Source organism: Temnothorax americanus, unplaced genomic scaffold (genome assembly GCF_048541705.1).
Source record: "Temnothorax americanus isolate GAGA-0224 unplaced genomic scaffold, ASM4854170v1 Scaffold14, whole genome shotgun sequence".
NCBI classification, from domain to species: Eukaryota; Metazoa; Arthropoda; class Insecta; order Hymenoptera; family Formicidae; genus Temnothorax; species Temnothorax americanus.
In genome coordinates this window covers 4,267,848-4,282,418 of record NW_027509275.1, presented here as the reverse complement: position 1 = coordinate 4,282,418, position 14,571 = coordinate 4,267,848, and the positions used below count along the sequence as shown (strand labels likewise).

Below are 14,571 nucleotides of genomic sequence, written 5' to 3'. Positions count from 1 at the left end.
TAAACTCACTTTGCATCTCTTTTATTCCAACTGTCCCTCTAGAAAAAGACCGAGATATATCGGCGACGCGACGAGTCGACGAGAGTGATGTGATGAGACGCGATCCGAAGGAATGCGCGCCGCGCGGTATCTCGCTATAGCACTCGTCTCTCGGCTTCTTCTTTTTGCCGGGCAGCCGGGGGTCGTAAGGTCAGATTCGGCGTATAATCGTTTGCTTTGCGTCCGAGACGCGTACGAGTACGAACACGAGAACCGAGAACGCGGATGCCGCGAATTAAATTGCCCCGACTGTCGACAACGACAACTACGGCGAGCGAGAGTGCGGCTCGCGAGGTTCTCGCGTTGTTCGATAATTTGCGAATCGTGGCTCGCAGGATTCAGGGGTCATGATCGGCATTGTTGTTTCTCCGATGGTGAATCTCGGCTTCAGTTTTGCCCTGACGACATTCTTGATCCCTCTTCTTCTTATCGCGTACGTAGGTAATTATATCTTTATTCCAAATAGATGTGTATGTACATTTTTTCGAGCTCTTGGAGAGAAAAACGAATTGATATATAAATATAATAGATACTCTCTCCAGAGAGACAACGAGTCTCGACGCTCGCGCGAATGGAATTTCTTCGTGCGTATCGATATTAAAATCCTTTGTGCATATTATACCGCGCGCATTTTCTCCATCGCTCAATTATTCTTCACTAATTCTCGATTATTCTCTTTCGGCTCGTCCTCGTATCACGCGGACCATAATATCGCGCGACGCGGGTATTTGGCATCTCTAAGTGGTGACGTGGACCAGAAAATGTTGGATACGCTTTGTCAAATGGAAACATCCGAGTTATATTGTTGTGGAGGAGAACAGCATTCGGAGCATCTTGGACCAGGGACGCAATCACGTAAGTGTACCTAAACTGATATATATAGAATAATATACTGTATACGCGATACGTGTATCGAGACGATGTTGTTTGACCGTAAATGGTCGCGGATCGTCTGGATCGTCGTGGTCTCGCGATACGTGATAACGTGATATACATTTAGGGCATATGCACCCTACTCGTACAAGGACGCTCGATCGTCAAGGGCGTGAGGAATCACTTGACGCGTCTGACTTCGACGAGAAAATTGCTCAAATCGGCTCTCTTCACCCGATGGGGCTTATACGTGTGGAAAGAACTCGATTGCTTCTCCGTGGACGACCATCTCGCAAATTCCCCGTCCTCCTTCCGAGGTCGTCCCATCACCGAGAACAATATACAGGTCGTGTATCGCGCGCATCGGATCGCGTTTTCTTACCTATACGGAGATTCGCGGCTTTCACGAGTCAGAATATAACTCGCTTAACGTAGAGGCTTGTTTTTTTTCTCTCGTAGGATTACATAAGTGACGTCACGTCGAAATTTCTTCCGAGGAGATTACCGCCTTGGCAGGTGCGCGTAGTCACGTGCTTCGTGCGAGGAGAGGAACGTCAGATATGTCTCGTGCGAGCGCATCACTTGCTCCTGCGACAGGAGCGTCTAACTCTGGCGGACTTTTTGCCGTTGAAATATTCGACCGACGACTGGACTTGTCAGGAGAGCGATTCGCCCTTTACCAATCTGTACGCCCAACCCTACGCTCTCCCGCGTCTTCGACAGATGCTCGTCGAGAGTTTCAGCAACTATTGGAACGACTTTCTTTACAACAACGATCCTACCGAGCGGCCGGAGATTCTAAAGAAGCGTACAGGAATATTTCAGTGCGTCAAGATCGCGACGATAGTGCTAATTTGCACTCTGAAAGAACTGGCCAGGTATTTGCTCGTCAACGTTATTGCGTTGTCCCGTTACAGTCGCCATCATTTCTCTCTCTCTCTCTCACACTCATTCGTTCCATACGCGCGGCGAGCGGCGATCTTGGTGCTAGCTACTATGATCGCTACTGCCGTTCATTTGAAAGGACAAAACGTAACAATGCGATAATGTCGTCACGCTTAAATATCCAAACGGTAACTTTCTCTCGCCCCTTTCTTTAGACGGTGCCGAAAGTCGGAAGGACTAAAGTTCCTGGAGGTCCTGTCGATCGTCCGGCGCGAATCGAGCAAGAGAAATTTCAATTCTCGATTAATATTCGACTCCATTGCAAAATCCTTCAACCCGATCGACGTTCTTTACACGTGTGTCGCTCTGTCCTGGTACATGGCGATCGCGTCCTTTTTAAGGACGCCTCTCTTGCTCGTTCGAGAATTGCGAGCGTTACAATCGCGACGTAGACACTGTTATCCGGACACCTTGACGTATACGCTGTCGTGTTACCTTCCCCTGATGTTTCAAGCGATTCGAGAGACGATGTCTATTATCTGGATAGCCGTAACTGCGCCCAAAATCATAATCGAAGAGCTATTCTTCAAATATCCGCGGTCGAATCGGCTGCAAACCATCTCACCGTGCGGTAGGAAGGTAGTGGCTTGGTCGGAAGAGGTCGACGTCGAGCTCGTACGAAAAATCGCCAACGTGACTGGCGCGACGGAGACGGAGATTCTTTTAGCGGCTACCGTGGACGCCCTGAAAGAATACTTTAAGCACTCGGCTGTCAACGTGCCGGACGATGTATTCGCGACAGTCAAATACGTGAGTCAGCGAGCGGTGTTCCTTCGAAATCACGAGGCCAGGGGTATCCTCTGTGTCGCGTTGCCCACCAGAACGCCCTTGTTCCACGACGATCTCATTGAGATGTTGCAGGTACTGATACGCTACGATACTATACCGCGACACTGCGATACTACGACTTGCGCGCGCGCGCGCGCGCGCGCGCGCGAAAAGATTTACTTCCCAGTAAGCGAGAAACGTCAAGAAACACGTTACAGCAACGTTTTAACATTAATGCAATGTAGTTGAGATGATTCTTGGTGTTTCTTGCTTACTGGGGGTTACTATATACACACATCTCCAACGCGTCGCGTTTCCCAAGGTAATTCAGCGAAACGTGCAGGATGCCAGGTCCCGGCAAAGCGCAATTTACGCTATCACGGCAGCGGAAACGTCCTGCGGATTGATTTCGTCCTGTGTTCCGTCCATCGTTTTGAAATTACTTTTAAATCAACTGTCGAAAAGATACTCTCTATGTTTAACGCACGTCGACGGAGATTTACCTGTGGAGGGCGTAGACGGAGCAGTCTATTGGCGACCGCCGCAAGGAAACTGTAGTACATGTCATTAATTGCGCTTCGTGCGATTTCTCTGCTTTGCTTTTATTACATCGCGCCTGTTTGTTCACCGAAACGTTGTAACGTATATGTATCGTGCTTTTAGACATGTCTATGACTCTGCACAGGCATGGAAACGGAGTACGCCTTGGTATAATGGGAGACGCCTTGATTGGCCCTCAGCATTTTATCGTCGCGAGAACGTTCCCTAAAAGCGTATGTAATCTCGCCGGCGTTCTAGGGGTTCCGAGAGCACCCAGCCGAAGTCCGAGCCCTAATCCACTCAACCCGACTACGTCTCCAGGATACTGAGATGGCTGAGATGATTGTCTGATTTACCGCGAGAGCAGGGCACAAAAATAAAATTAGTTTACATATTTTTTCCTTTTACGAAATATGTAATTTATTAATTTCAAAACGGTGAACCAAAATTGTGATACCTGTATCTGTGTCGTATCTGTAAAAAGGAACACGATTGTGTAATTGTATGCTCGAGAGCGGGGTCGACGGTGGACCGCTAATTAATTATTATTAAATAATTCAAGGATATCGACATTTACGATTTACCTCAGCTTACCTGTTCGAGGAACAGGTATCTGGAGTGACATCGAAATTTTTAGATTAAATGCTCACATCGTAGATGAGACGGGATGTAGGTATATTTACATATTTATATCGTTATAGCACACGTATATTTAACGTTACGTAACCATGCAATGACATAATTGAACGAACAATTGAATAAACCAAATTAGATAATTCATCAATTTATGCAGACAACTTGTGCATTTCTTCCTGCGAAATTACACAAATTTATGTCTTAGATGCTTACACTTTCCAACAATTACTAACATGTGTATGTTATCATTTAAATGACTACTTGTCTAATCTTTGGACTAATGACATTAATAATAATAATAATAATTAATTAAGAAATAATTCTCTCGATAAAAGAATTATTCAAGCCCGTTACACACTCGTGTAACGGGCGAAAGAACGATAACTTGTAATACTCGGTGCGGTTGAGCCGCGTGGAAGGACATCGATGGGGGAAAAAAAAAAAAAAAAAAAAGGAACGAACTTTGTTGTACCTATATAAATGTCGTAGCTTTTATTTTTGTAAAACAATGTAAGTGTTGATTGTGCAGACGTATTTAAGCATTTCAGATTAAATCTCATAGAAGTATATTTTTTTATACGCCCGAATCTTTTCTCGTCGTAAGATTTTTTCCTTACAAAATATATCCTTCATTGAACTTTTCAATTTTGTTTTATTTAAACAAAAACTTTTATATAACTAATCTCTCGCGTTGGGGAAATTCACTGCTTGTTCGTATTTTATTTGCTGTTGTTCAATCTAATTACTTAAAATTTAATCTATCACATACAATTTGCACATGCAAGGTGCACTTTAAGTAGAAATAAATTTGTAGATACGTGCGAATGTGTGCTGTGTATGCGCTCATGTACAAATTAATATATTTTAAAAAAACCAACGTGTAGTTATTATATAAGTAGAATGTATATATATATTAATAACACGAACAAGTTAAGTACGAGGGGAAAGTACGTTGCGAATAAACACTCGCTACAAATAGGAAATTAAAAAGGAAATTTCGTTACATATATGTCGTAACACGATGAGATTCGTTCGATTAAATTTTCTTTCTTTTTGTTGTTTTTTTCTTGTTAGAACGTTTACTACGTTTGTTCCATTTGACGCGTACATATTTTGTAAAGGCAAAGTCTGTATATATGAATCTGTGTATATGTTCTCTATACTCTATGCCAAACAATCATCGTCATTCGTTCGTTCCATCTCGATTGGCCCACTACCGAAAATCTTACGGTTTCTCGTATATGGTATAATACCCACAAAGATTCCAGAGACAATGATCCAACCACCGGCCATAAGGAAAGAAAGCTCCCAAGAACCTGTCACATCGAAGAACCACCCAGCCAACGGAGGTCCCAAAAGATTCCCGATTCCTTGACACAATAAGCTAAGACCATAAGCGGTAGTGAATCTTTCCAGAGGAATCAGTTCTACTAATATAACGGGAGTGAAACTGAAAGTACTGGCAAAGAAAAGACCGAAAGCTGCCGCACTTATAGATAGAAACACGTAGTGGTGAGTGAATACGGACATCAATACGGTAGCCACTCCACAGGCCATCAGGCACCAAGTATACGTTTTACTGACATTCATCCAGGGTTGATCGCCAGCCCAGCCTAGAACAACCTGAAAAAACGATAGTAACGGGCATGATGGAATGTCATTCGAGGATAAAATATTATTCTTTAAAGTAAAATATTTGAGATTACCATTCCGATGGTATTGGTTATACCGATGATACTGAGAAGATTAGCGGCATCGGACTCGGCGTAACCGTTTCTAGTTAGATGCTCCGCCAGGTAAAAGTACGGTACGATGAACCATGTGAATAGCAACATCGTCGACAGTGACATCAGCAGGAAATGCAATTCGAAAAACATCGAGAAATCCAACATGCTCTTTAATAAATCTACCAGCTCGGCGTACCATTTCTGCCAAAGAAGATGAAGAGATGAGGTAATCGGAATAAAACACACGTCTCTTGCAAATCTCTCGTCCCTTCTAATATGGGGAGGAAAAATAAACCTGTAAAATACCTGTTCGTTCTCCTTAGCCAACGTGGTCATACTATTTCTGTAGATATCGGGACAACTGCTCGCTCTCAATCTGTATTTGTGCAGATTTAGAGCAGCGCCGCGATACATGACCGAATTTCTGTGCACTCTGATATCTTTGAAATAATGAGTATTGGTGCTAAACTGTCGCCTAAGCCAAGGTATGGAGTCCGTCCTGATGACATTAGCTTGTGGCTCGACGTAGCGTTTAGACACGGATTTTCTTTTTTCGATCGGTGCGACCTGGCAAAAAAGTATTTGAGTTTGATGCGTCGCGTCCTTCGATTATGGATTCAGATGATGAAGGATCGTCCGAATCACTCGCTAATTACCATATGTGTGACTTCCTTCGCTAATAAGGGATTAGTTTCCTCTATCTCCTTCTTGGACATTTTTCTGGCGCAACCGAGTTTCGTCGGGACGTGAACGGAGGTGGAATCTTTTCTTTGTTCGGTGATCGTTTTCGATTCCGTAGCTCGTTTAAGCCTTTATAAAATATTAAATACAGATATATATATATATATATTTTTTAGATATAAATATTATGTCACAGCGCGCCATAAAATATTCTCCATGTATTCGGCGAAAGCACCGCGTGCGACAAATACCCCTTAGGCAAAACAATACAAATTGCTTGTAAATTCAATCAGAATTTTGCATCAAAACCGGCGCGGCGTCCTCGTTAGGCTCGTATTTTGCTTGCGAAACTTGGTGTTTATTAATTGAGAGTAAATTGATGCTAAAAATCGCGCAAAACTTGCTAGCATAATCTAACAGACGGTAAAAACCGAATAAGAATATAGGCACAGCGCAATACGACGGCAAATGGGAAAGCAAATATCGAGCAAAACTTGCCGTTACGTAATTAACTCGGTCATTCGACATGCCTTTTTAAATAACTTAAAATATTACCTCAAGTATATACCGTATACGATATTTATGGGTATTTAAAAAGGCATGACGAATGTGTGTGCAGTTGTGCACGCGCACGTGCTTTCGCGCGTGTGTGTGAGATCAAACTACGTAATGGCAAATCTTGCACGATATTTGCTGCCACGTTCCACGTTGCCGTATTGCACCGTGCATACTCTTGCTTTGCTGTTAGATGTTAGATCATGCCAGTAAATCTTACGCCAATTTGCTCTTATTTTATGAACAGCAAGTTATGTTATAGTTCTACTGTCGTATTTTGTAAACAATTTAATTAACAGATTTTGCATCAAACTTGTTGTTTTTCTGTAATGAAATTTGTTGCTGACATTTGACAAAATATTTCGGATTTTGCTTTTTTTCAGATTTGACTGACTGGGTATAATGTCGTATGAATTAAAAGGATATATACGAAGACTTGGATCTCGAGAAAGAGAGTCGGTTAAAACCCGCACTGTAACTTATATGCGTAGCAAATTCGTAGCAAATTAACCTCATTGACATAGTGACGCCGCTTTTATTACAAATCTCCCCCGTCGAGTCTTGCAGCTGCTTGTCGGACAAACTTCTACATAATAGGAGGCCGGGATAATTTTCCAGAATGACAGTGTACAGCCTAGAATTGGTCATTAATAACTCCAATACTTCCAAAGGCACCTGGAATCTCACATTTAAATTTATTTATTTATGGCGAAAACTAGCGAAATCGGGCATCGCAGTTGTCGTTTTTGAAGTTTGTGTCCTTTCATTGCGACATCGGTCCCTCTTTTTGCTCTCTTTCTTTCTCTCTCTCTCTCCCTCTCTCTCTCTCTCTCTCACCTTTTCGCTCCGCTTTACAAAAGTTGGCAGATTAACTACACTCGTTGTCTGCCTCTTCACCCCGTCGACCGCTTCGGTGCTCGTACTTAGATCTTGTAAAAAATATTCAGGCGCCTGGTCGCTTCTAAGCAGCTTTCTGAGCTCTTCGATGCCTGGGAACTCATCCAACGAACTTCCGTCCGAACGACCGTGTGACTTCTTCAGCGGAGCTTGGTCTTGCTTGCGTTGCTCCAGAATCCACCATTCCGGATCTCTCATAACGGTACCCGCGATGATCATGTTGAAGAAAGTGCCGGCTAGGAGCAAGCAAGCGCCTCGCCAGCCGTACTCCTTGATGAAGTACGCTGTCATCGGAGCGTAGACAAACGTACCGATCCCGGTGCCGCACGCTCCGAGACCTACAGCTAGGGTACGCTTCTTGTCGAACCAGAAGGCGATGCTCACAACCGCGGTGACGTAGCACAAGCCTAGACCGAGGCCCGCGATCACGCCGAAAGTTAAGTACATTAATTCGATGGTATTACTGAAGATACTCAGGATAAAGCCCAGCCCTGACACCAGGCCGCCGATGATGGTCATATTCCTGCATCCGTAACGGTCGACAAGAGCGGACATGATCGGTCCGGATAGAAGAGGTACGGCCATGAAGAGCGAGCCGATCCAGGCGGTCTTGGACTTTGAAGCGCCAAATTCGTGAAGGAACTCGATGTAGAGCAGGCCAAAGCTGAAAGAGACCCCGTCGGCCACCATGGAGATGACCAGGGAGGCCAGAACGACCACCCAGCCCCAACCGCCGTCGGGCACTTTCGGCTTCTCGCGTTCTGCCCCTCTCGCGATGAAACTCGACGAATCCTCTCGCTCCGAGATGCTCAAGGAGTCGATGGAGTCCTTGATTCGCCGATTCGCCCTTGTCCCGGCGACCGACTCGGGGCGATCGTATCCCTCGAGCGGCTCCGTCGCATTGGTCGAATCCAAACTGATTTTGCCTACATCACAAGTTTTCCAGGACCAGCTGATGTCGTCGTCGTCGTTCAAATCGACGTATTGCCGAGGGAAACTCGGACAAATCGTAGGACTCCCGTCTCGCCAGCCAACCAAGGGAGCTTTACGCGGTTGACAGTGGTTGCTCTGGCTCCTCTTTACACACGGATCTTCCCTTCCGACGCTTGCGACGCTTCCCTCGGAACGATTTTGATCGTTATTGTTATCGTGCTTGCAACCGTCATTATTTCCATCATTTGTGCAACCGTTCTCGCATTCCATCTGAATTCCTGGCAGGACGACATCGTTCCCGCTAAACATAGTTCCTCTAAATATAGGTAATGGCCGAGTGAATCCAACGACGCCGCCAGCCCTTTAGCCCCTGGAACTCGGTGGGAAGATAACCACTTTGGCTTCCGGTTACCATATGGACCCTCGGAACGATCTTGGACAATTCACGGAAAGCTGACCGCGCCGAGTTGCGCGGCATGCACGCACCGTCGAGTCGCTCGTCCTGTAAAACAATTTTTTTCACTGATATTAGCGCTCCAGTTAATTACACCCATAAGATGAAAAAAGATCTTACCGTCATCTGTGCCGATCGGAACAGAAGGTAAGAACAATACGAATTAGGAAAATCGGCTTGTAAATCGACTGTAATAACAGCACGTACATACTTTTCTAATATTCCTATATATATACATAATACATCGATCGTATCCGAGTATGTGCAATGTAATGTCTCATGTCACGAGAACAAAACATATTTCACAACCTTCACAACATTACAACGCTCGTGGTGCCAGTCGCGCCATAACGCCAACCCTGACTGATTTGTGATCCAATCTGCGGCGCGTTGGTCGTTTTACTACGACTACAATTAAGGTTCGATAATATCACGGTCCGTGCGCGGGATCCTTACGATTGAACAATAAGCGCATGGACTAAGTAGCGTATCTCGTATCTCATATCTCGCTTTCGTAAATTTTCCACGAAATTTCGCACGAATATCACGTGTCTTAATCGATACGTGATTGCGTAAGCGTGCTTGTGAAAGAAACTCGAATCTTGAATCTATTTTTTTTCATACAATTCGCATTTATATATAATATAATTTCACGCGACAGTGGAAAGGTTTGGAAATATACAGCGATAGAGAACAAACCAATTATTCCTCATTCCTCGCACCATCGAGATAATGCAAATAACGTGCACAAGTGCATAATATATATATATATATATATATATATATATATATATATAGTTATATTGCGACTCATCTCTATAATATAATATAATATATAGTTAGATATGTAGAGGATGAGCGACACTGCGTTGGCGTGAGAATATAATAAGTCTGAGATAAAGAGAAGAGAGAGAGAGAGAAAGAGAAAATCAGATTAAATAAAGATAACTGGTCAGCCAAGTAACCAATTAATAAATAAATAAGGCAAAGCGCACAATTGCTGGGGCTCGATTGATCAATGAGTTACTTATAAGTGCCCGCGCGCCAAGCTGGAAGCACGGAAGGCGAAATAACAACAATTAAAGTTATCGGAAAGACAACGTAGCGTGAGATATCTGAAATTAAAATAATTTAATTTCAGATCGAAGAAAGCGTTCCATTTGTGCATAACCGTTATATTATCGTTGCGTCATTATCATTATGCGTGGATGCGTATATCATCTACATATACCGTCGTCATATATCGCGCATTGTATATTATACGTATGTTGCGCGATTAATCTGTAAAATTGTAAATTTTTTGTTCGCGTCAGTGCCTCTACTCTTACCGGCACGGGAAAAGGAAAAAGGAACAGGAAATAACCAAAAAATTGTTAATTACAACTTAAAAAATTCGAATCCTACGATTGGTTGGCAACAGGCACGAGGCACAGAATTTCCAATGTGATTTCTGATTTCTATTCCCTGTTTCTATCGCAGGTGTTGCCTGGCATTGTGCAAGGGGCTTTATACTCGACTCGAGGTACATCTCTATTCTCTATATACGATTATAAGTACAATTGGAAAATTAAATTATCATGAAATATATAAATATGTGGGCAACGATAATTCTGCAGGTTTTTATTACGCGTACTATTATTAATAAATGTAAGGTATATATAGTTATGAGCAACTCGTTCGCGCTTAACTTTTAACAGAATGAGGAAATATATAGGGGAGAGGAGAACATCGTTTACGACCTTATGACTTTTGCAAATTTTTTTTCATAATATACGCAGTTAAGATTCAAAAAAATTCTAAAAATTCCCTGTCAGATTGTTCGTCGTATACTCGATTATGTGCTCGAGATTATATACACGGATTAAAAAAAAAAAAAGAAAGATATTTATCGTATAAAGTACGCACGAACGTTCCAAAGCTTTTGAAAGTAGTCTCGCTTTATTATTAGAAGTCTTTCGTCAGACGGTAGTCTAATAATACTTTGGCATTGCACAACCGTCGACTTGAGACGTAAGTTGAAAAATTTTTGGCAATCGCCACTAATATGTATTTATAAGTCTGTTCTGTCTGATGAAACATTAGATCGAATCTGCCTCAGACTTGATAAAAACACTATTGCTGCATTATTAAAATTTTTCTCATAATTCTGCATTAAGAAATTGTCGTTATATAGAGTCGCGATATAAAGTCATCTGACAAGCCAACAAATGTCTTTTGTGCGTATATCTGGATACATATAAAAAAAAAACCTTTTTAATGAGAAAAAGAAACCTATAAAATGTTTAACGTGTAATTTATCGTAGAGTTATTAATCGTAAGATCGACCTGTCCCGGTCAGGCCGGTCATCTTGATAATCGAAAACTTATTTGCCAGAAGCATACAAAAGCTTTTTTATAAAGCTTTCCTCGTATGGCGAATAGACGACAATACCCCGACAATTTGTTGATATTTCATATGGATCAGCGATACGAACAAAGAACGACGAAACACGACGTTGCTTTCTCGTTTCTCTGAAGAAAGGATCGCGTATCTCATTGCCGTTTATAATATAAATATACGTATAATATAAATGTACATATGCATAAGAGGTATATTAGATAAACGTAGTCGTTAGCATATCTAGCACACGCGAATACCGTGTGTATACTTTATACCTTTATAGAAACGGTTGACGGATTGTGAACGGAAAACAAATTATATTTCTGATATCGCACAGCAAGATGAAGTTTGCTTTAATAAATTTCTTTTTCTCACACGACACGCCCAAGTAAATGGAAGCGCGGAAAAAAGGTTCGAAAATAAGTATATTATATATATATAGTTGGTAAGTGGAATAATACAAGAGTCGCCATCAGAGGGGTGTGATCACCATGGAGACCGACCGGTCGATTTCCCTGCGTGAAAACATACGTCCGTCTCTACCAAAATACGCAAAATACAGAGTAAGTACCCAGGGACAATTAAATTTCCGATAAACTTAATTTTGTATATAAAAATCAAGACGCGTTGAGAGAGAAATTTGAAAACAGTTCTATACGAAATACTAAAGCTAAATTTACGTCTAATTGAATAAGCCTAGCTCGATAGAACAGACGATAAATATCTGGCTGTTGTTACAGCTATAGAGAGTGAACAGCGATGCGATGTTGAAAAATTAACATCTCTGATTTGTCGCGCATACAGAAATTGTAGTGTAATAATATTTTCGACAAACTTGTCAAGTTTAGAGAAAACGCACCTCTTTTTGATTGCGATTCACAATATTACTTATCTGACTTATCTCGAATATATGTGGACGAACGAGTCATCGATCAAACGTCGCAGATATCTCAACTCGATACTCGATACGATACACGTCGCGCGACGAGACCGGGGACCGCGACCGCGACCGCGACCGCGACGGGACATTGTCCGTGAATCTAATATCGGTAATCGTGCGTACTTAACCAGGATTATATTGCAGATCGGTGCATCTTGCAAAGTGTAAACACTCAAAACGCGATAAAATCTTATCGTTAATTTAAGTATCTATTATTTTATTAATTACTCTTTAATCAAAATGCACATTCGCAAGTGAAATTTCGGCTAATCATAATATATCTTAAGTATTATAGACGTGCGATCATAAATTTTGAATCGCTTATCTCTGAACCTGATGCATCGCGCCGTATCACAGTTGCGACATTGGAAAATTTGGAAATATTCGAGGGAACAAAATAAATAACGTTACAATTATCGCGACGATTACATTTATTAGCTAAAGCTACATCGAAGTCGATGTGAATAGACAAGGTTATTTAATTCGTTATACGTATTCAGTTACTTATATACGATATCTCATTGTCAGCTCGTGCGAAATTTCGACTTTGTCGGTAAAACACTATCCGTTCGGAATAGCGATGATAAGCGGCGAGCTCGAGACGAACGTTTCTCAAAGTATGTATATCCGTGGGGCATATAGGCATATATCCTTTCTAACAATATATTAATAAATTAATAAAGAATATGCAACGTCGACATAGGTATTTAAATATAAAATATACAGCGAGGGACACTGCTGTCAACCCTACAATTAGTGCGGTAGTGCAATATGAGAATAGTGACGAAACAAAGAATTCGTAACAGCATTAGCCGTGAGAAACATTAACGAGGACACGATAATATCTATTATTTTACTAGTATGAAAAAAGACTATCGTCTCGTTACGCCGCGCGATACGTGCTGTTAGATGACCATTGGCAAATCTTTATGCCCCAAGTGCCGGAAAAAGGAGTAAAGAAAGGGAAAAAAAAAAGATGAGAAAAGCAAAGAAAGGAAAATTAGAATACATACGCGTAAAACACTGTCAAGTATTTGCAATCGTATATTGTACTTATCGCGTGAGAGAGCTTACCAACAACGAGCTCCCGCAGATCGTTATAGCCGAAGACTTGGAGTAGCCCAGCACGATTGTCGTTGGAAAAAGCGTATCGCGCCTTTCAATCGCAACAATTTCGTGCATTCGCTCGCGGCGCGAGTTTCCCGATGCGGATGATATCACGCGCGACTGCCTTGGTTGAGGCCACCCGGTAGACTGAGCTGACTCGCTGACCGAGTGCGCGGTTGACGGTTGACGCCGTTGACGTGGTTCAGCCGGTTCAGGAGCCTCGAAATCCACGTCATAAGAAAGGTTCTCATCGCCGCACCTGACCTGAACGGAGCACGCGTGTCGGCGGTGTCGGCCTCATCGTCGCGTTTCGCTGTGCCCGTGCCCGTGCCTCGCCCTCGCCCCCGCCCACCTCGCCGCGCCATGCCTCGCTCCTCGTCTCGCGTCTCGCGTCGTCCACCGTCGCCAGACCACGCCAGACCAAACTCTGCCAACCTTCGTTCGCCCCGCCACCCGCCACCCGCCACCCGCCACCCGCCGTGCCATGCCGTGCCGTGTTTCTTCGCCCCACTGTTATACCCACTATATTCGCCTTGAGTGCTCGAGTCTTGACTCGCCTCACTCGACCACTTTCCAAGTTCCCAGTTCCCAGTTCCCAATGCGAAAAACGCAGTAGTGTAATTAAGTAACATCACCGTGTTCTCATGCGAGTTTAAAAAACAGCTAGCAGCGCATTGCAATCTTTTGAGAATTTTATGATTGCCAATTGCCACGTGACTTACGAATATTTCACGCGAAAATTCTCACTTTTAGATTCACCTGACCGCTAAGCGTTCCAACATTTTTCGCAAAAGTTTGCGGGTGTTCGCGGCGATGAGAATGACTTTTTATACGAGAGTAAAAAAACTAATATTATATAAAATAAATGACCGATCGATAAAATTATCTCCGTTGTGTTCACTCGGTTGACACGACTGACATCTGACACTGACGCCACCCAACGATCCGCGACGATCCGACGCCGCTAGATATGCGACGACGATTTGCATCCGCACTTGTCGGTAATGTCGGTAATTCAGCAGGCGCGCTCTCTCTCTCTCTCTCTCTCTCGAGCAATATTTTCTTACACAAATTTCTTAGCTCTCCTACATCTCGC

At 42.9% G+C, this 14,571-nt stretch overlaps 2 protein-coding genes across 5 annotated transcripts; one reads left to right on the top strand and one right to left on the bottom strand.

Annotated features, from left to right (window-relative positions):
• Positions 1-25: 25 nt before the first annotated feature.
• LOC143894404 (uncharacterized) lies at positions 26-4,107 on the top strand. Of its 4 annotated transcripts, none has more exons than XM_077400609.1 (7): positions 26-480; positions 782-894; positions 1,040-1,258; positions 1,372-1,790; positions 2,013-2,718; positions 2,969-3,182; positions 3,289-4,107. In XM_077400609.1, exons 1-7 carry the CDS (start codon positions 387-389, stop codon positions 3,492-3,494), a joined length of 1,971 nt encoding a protein of 656 aa, XP_077256735.1. In that variant the 5' UTR covers positions 26-386; the 3' UTR covers positions 3,495-4,107. The 4 variants fall into 4 exon arrangements, with proteins under 4 accessions (XP_077256735.1, XP_077256734.1, XP_077256733.1 ...); XM_077400608.1 differs by having other exon boundaries at positions 2,948-3,179; XM_077400607.1 differs by having other exon boundaries at positions 2,948-3,182.
• Positions 4,108-4,669: 562 nt separating this feature from the next.
• LOC143894403 (monocarboxylate transporter 14) lies at positions 4,670-13,883 on the bottom strand. The gene is made up of 7 exons (XM_077400606.1): positions 13,443-13,883; positions 7,602-9,096; positions 7,276-7,439; positions 6,185-6,338; positions 5,835-6,095; positions 5,508-5,729; positions 4,670-5,424 (listed from the first exon to the last, which is right to left on the bottom strand). Exons 2-7 carry the CDS (start codon positions 8,901-8,903, stop codon positions 4,966-4,968), a joined length of 2,562 nt encoding a protein of 853 aa, XP_077256732.1. The 5' UTR covers positions 8,904-9,096; positions 13,443-13,883; the 3' UTR covers positions 4,670-4,965.
• Between the last annotated feature and the right edge of the window lie 688 nt (positions 13,884-14,571).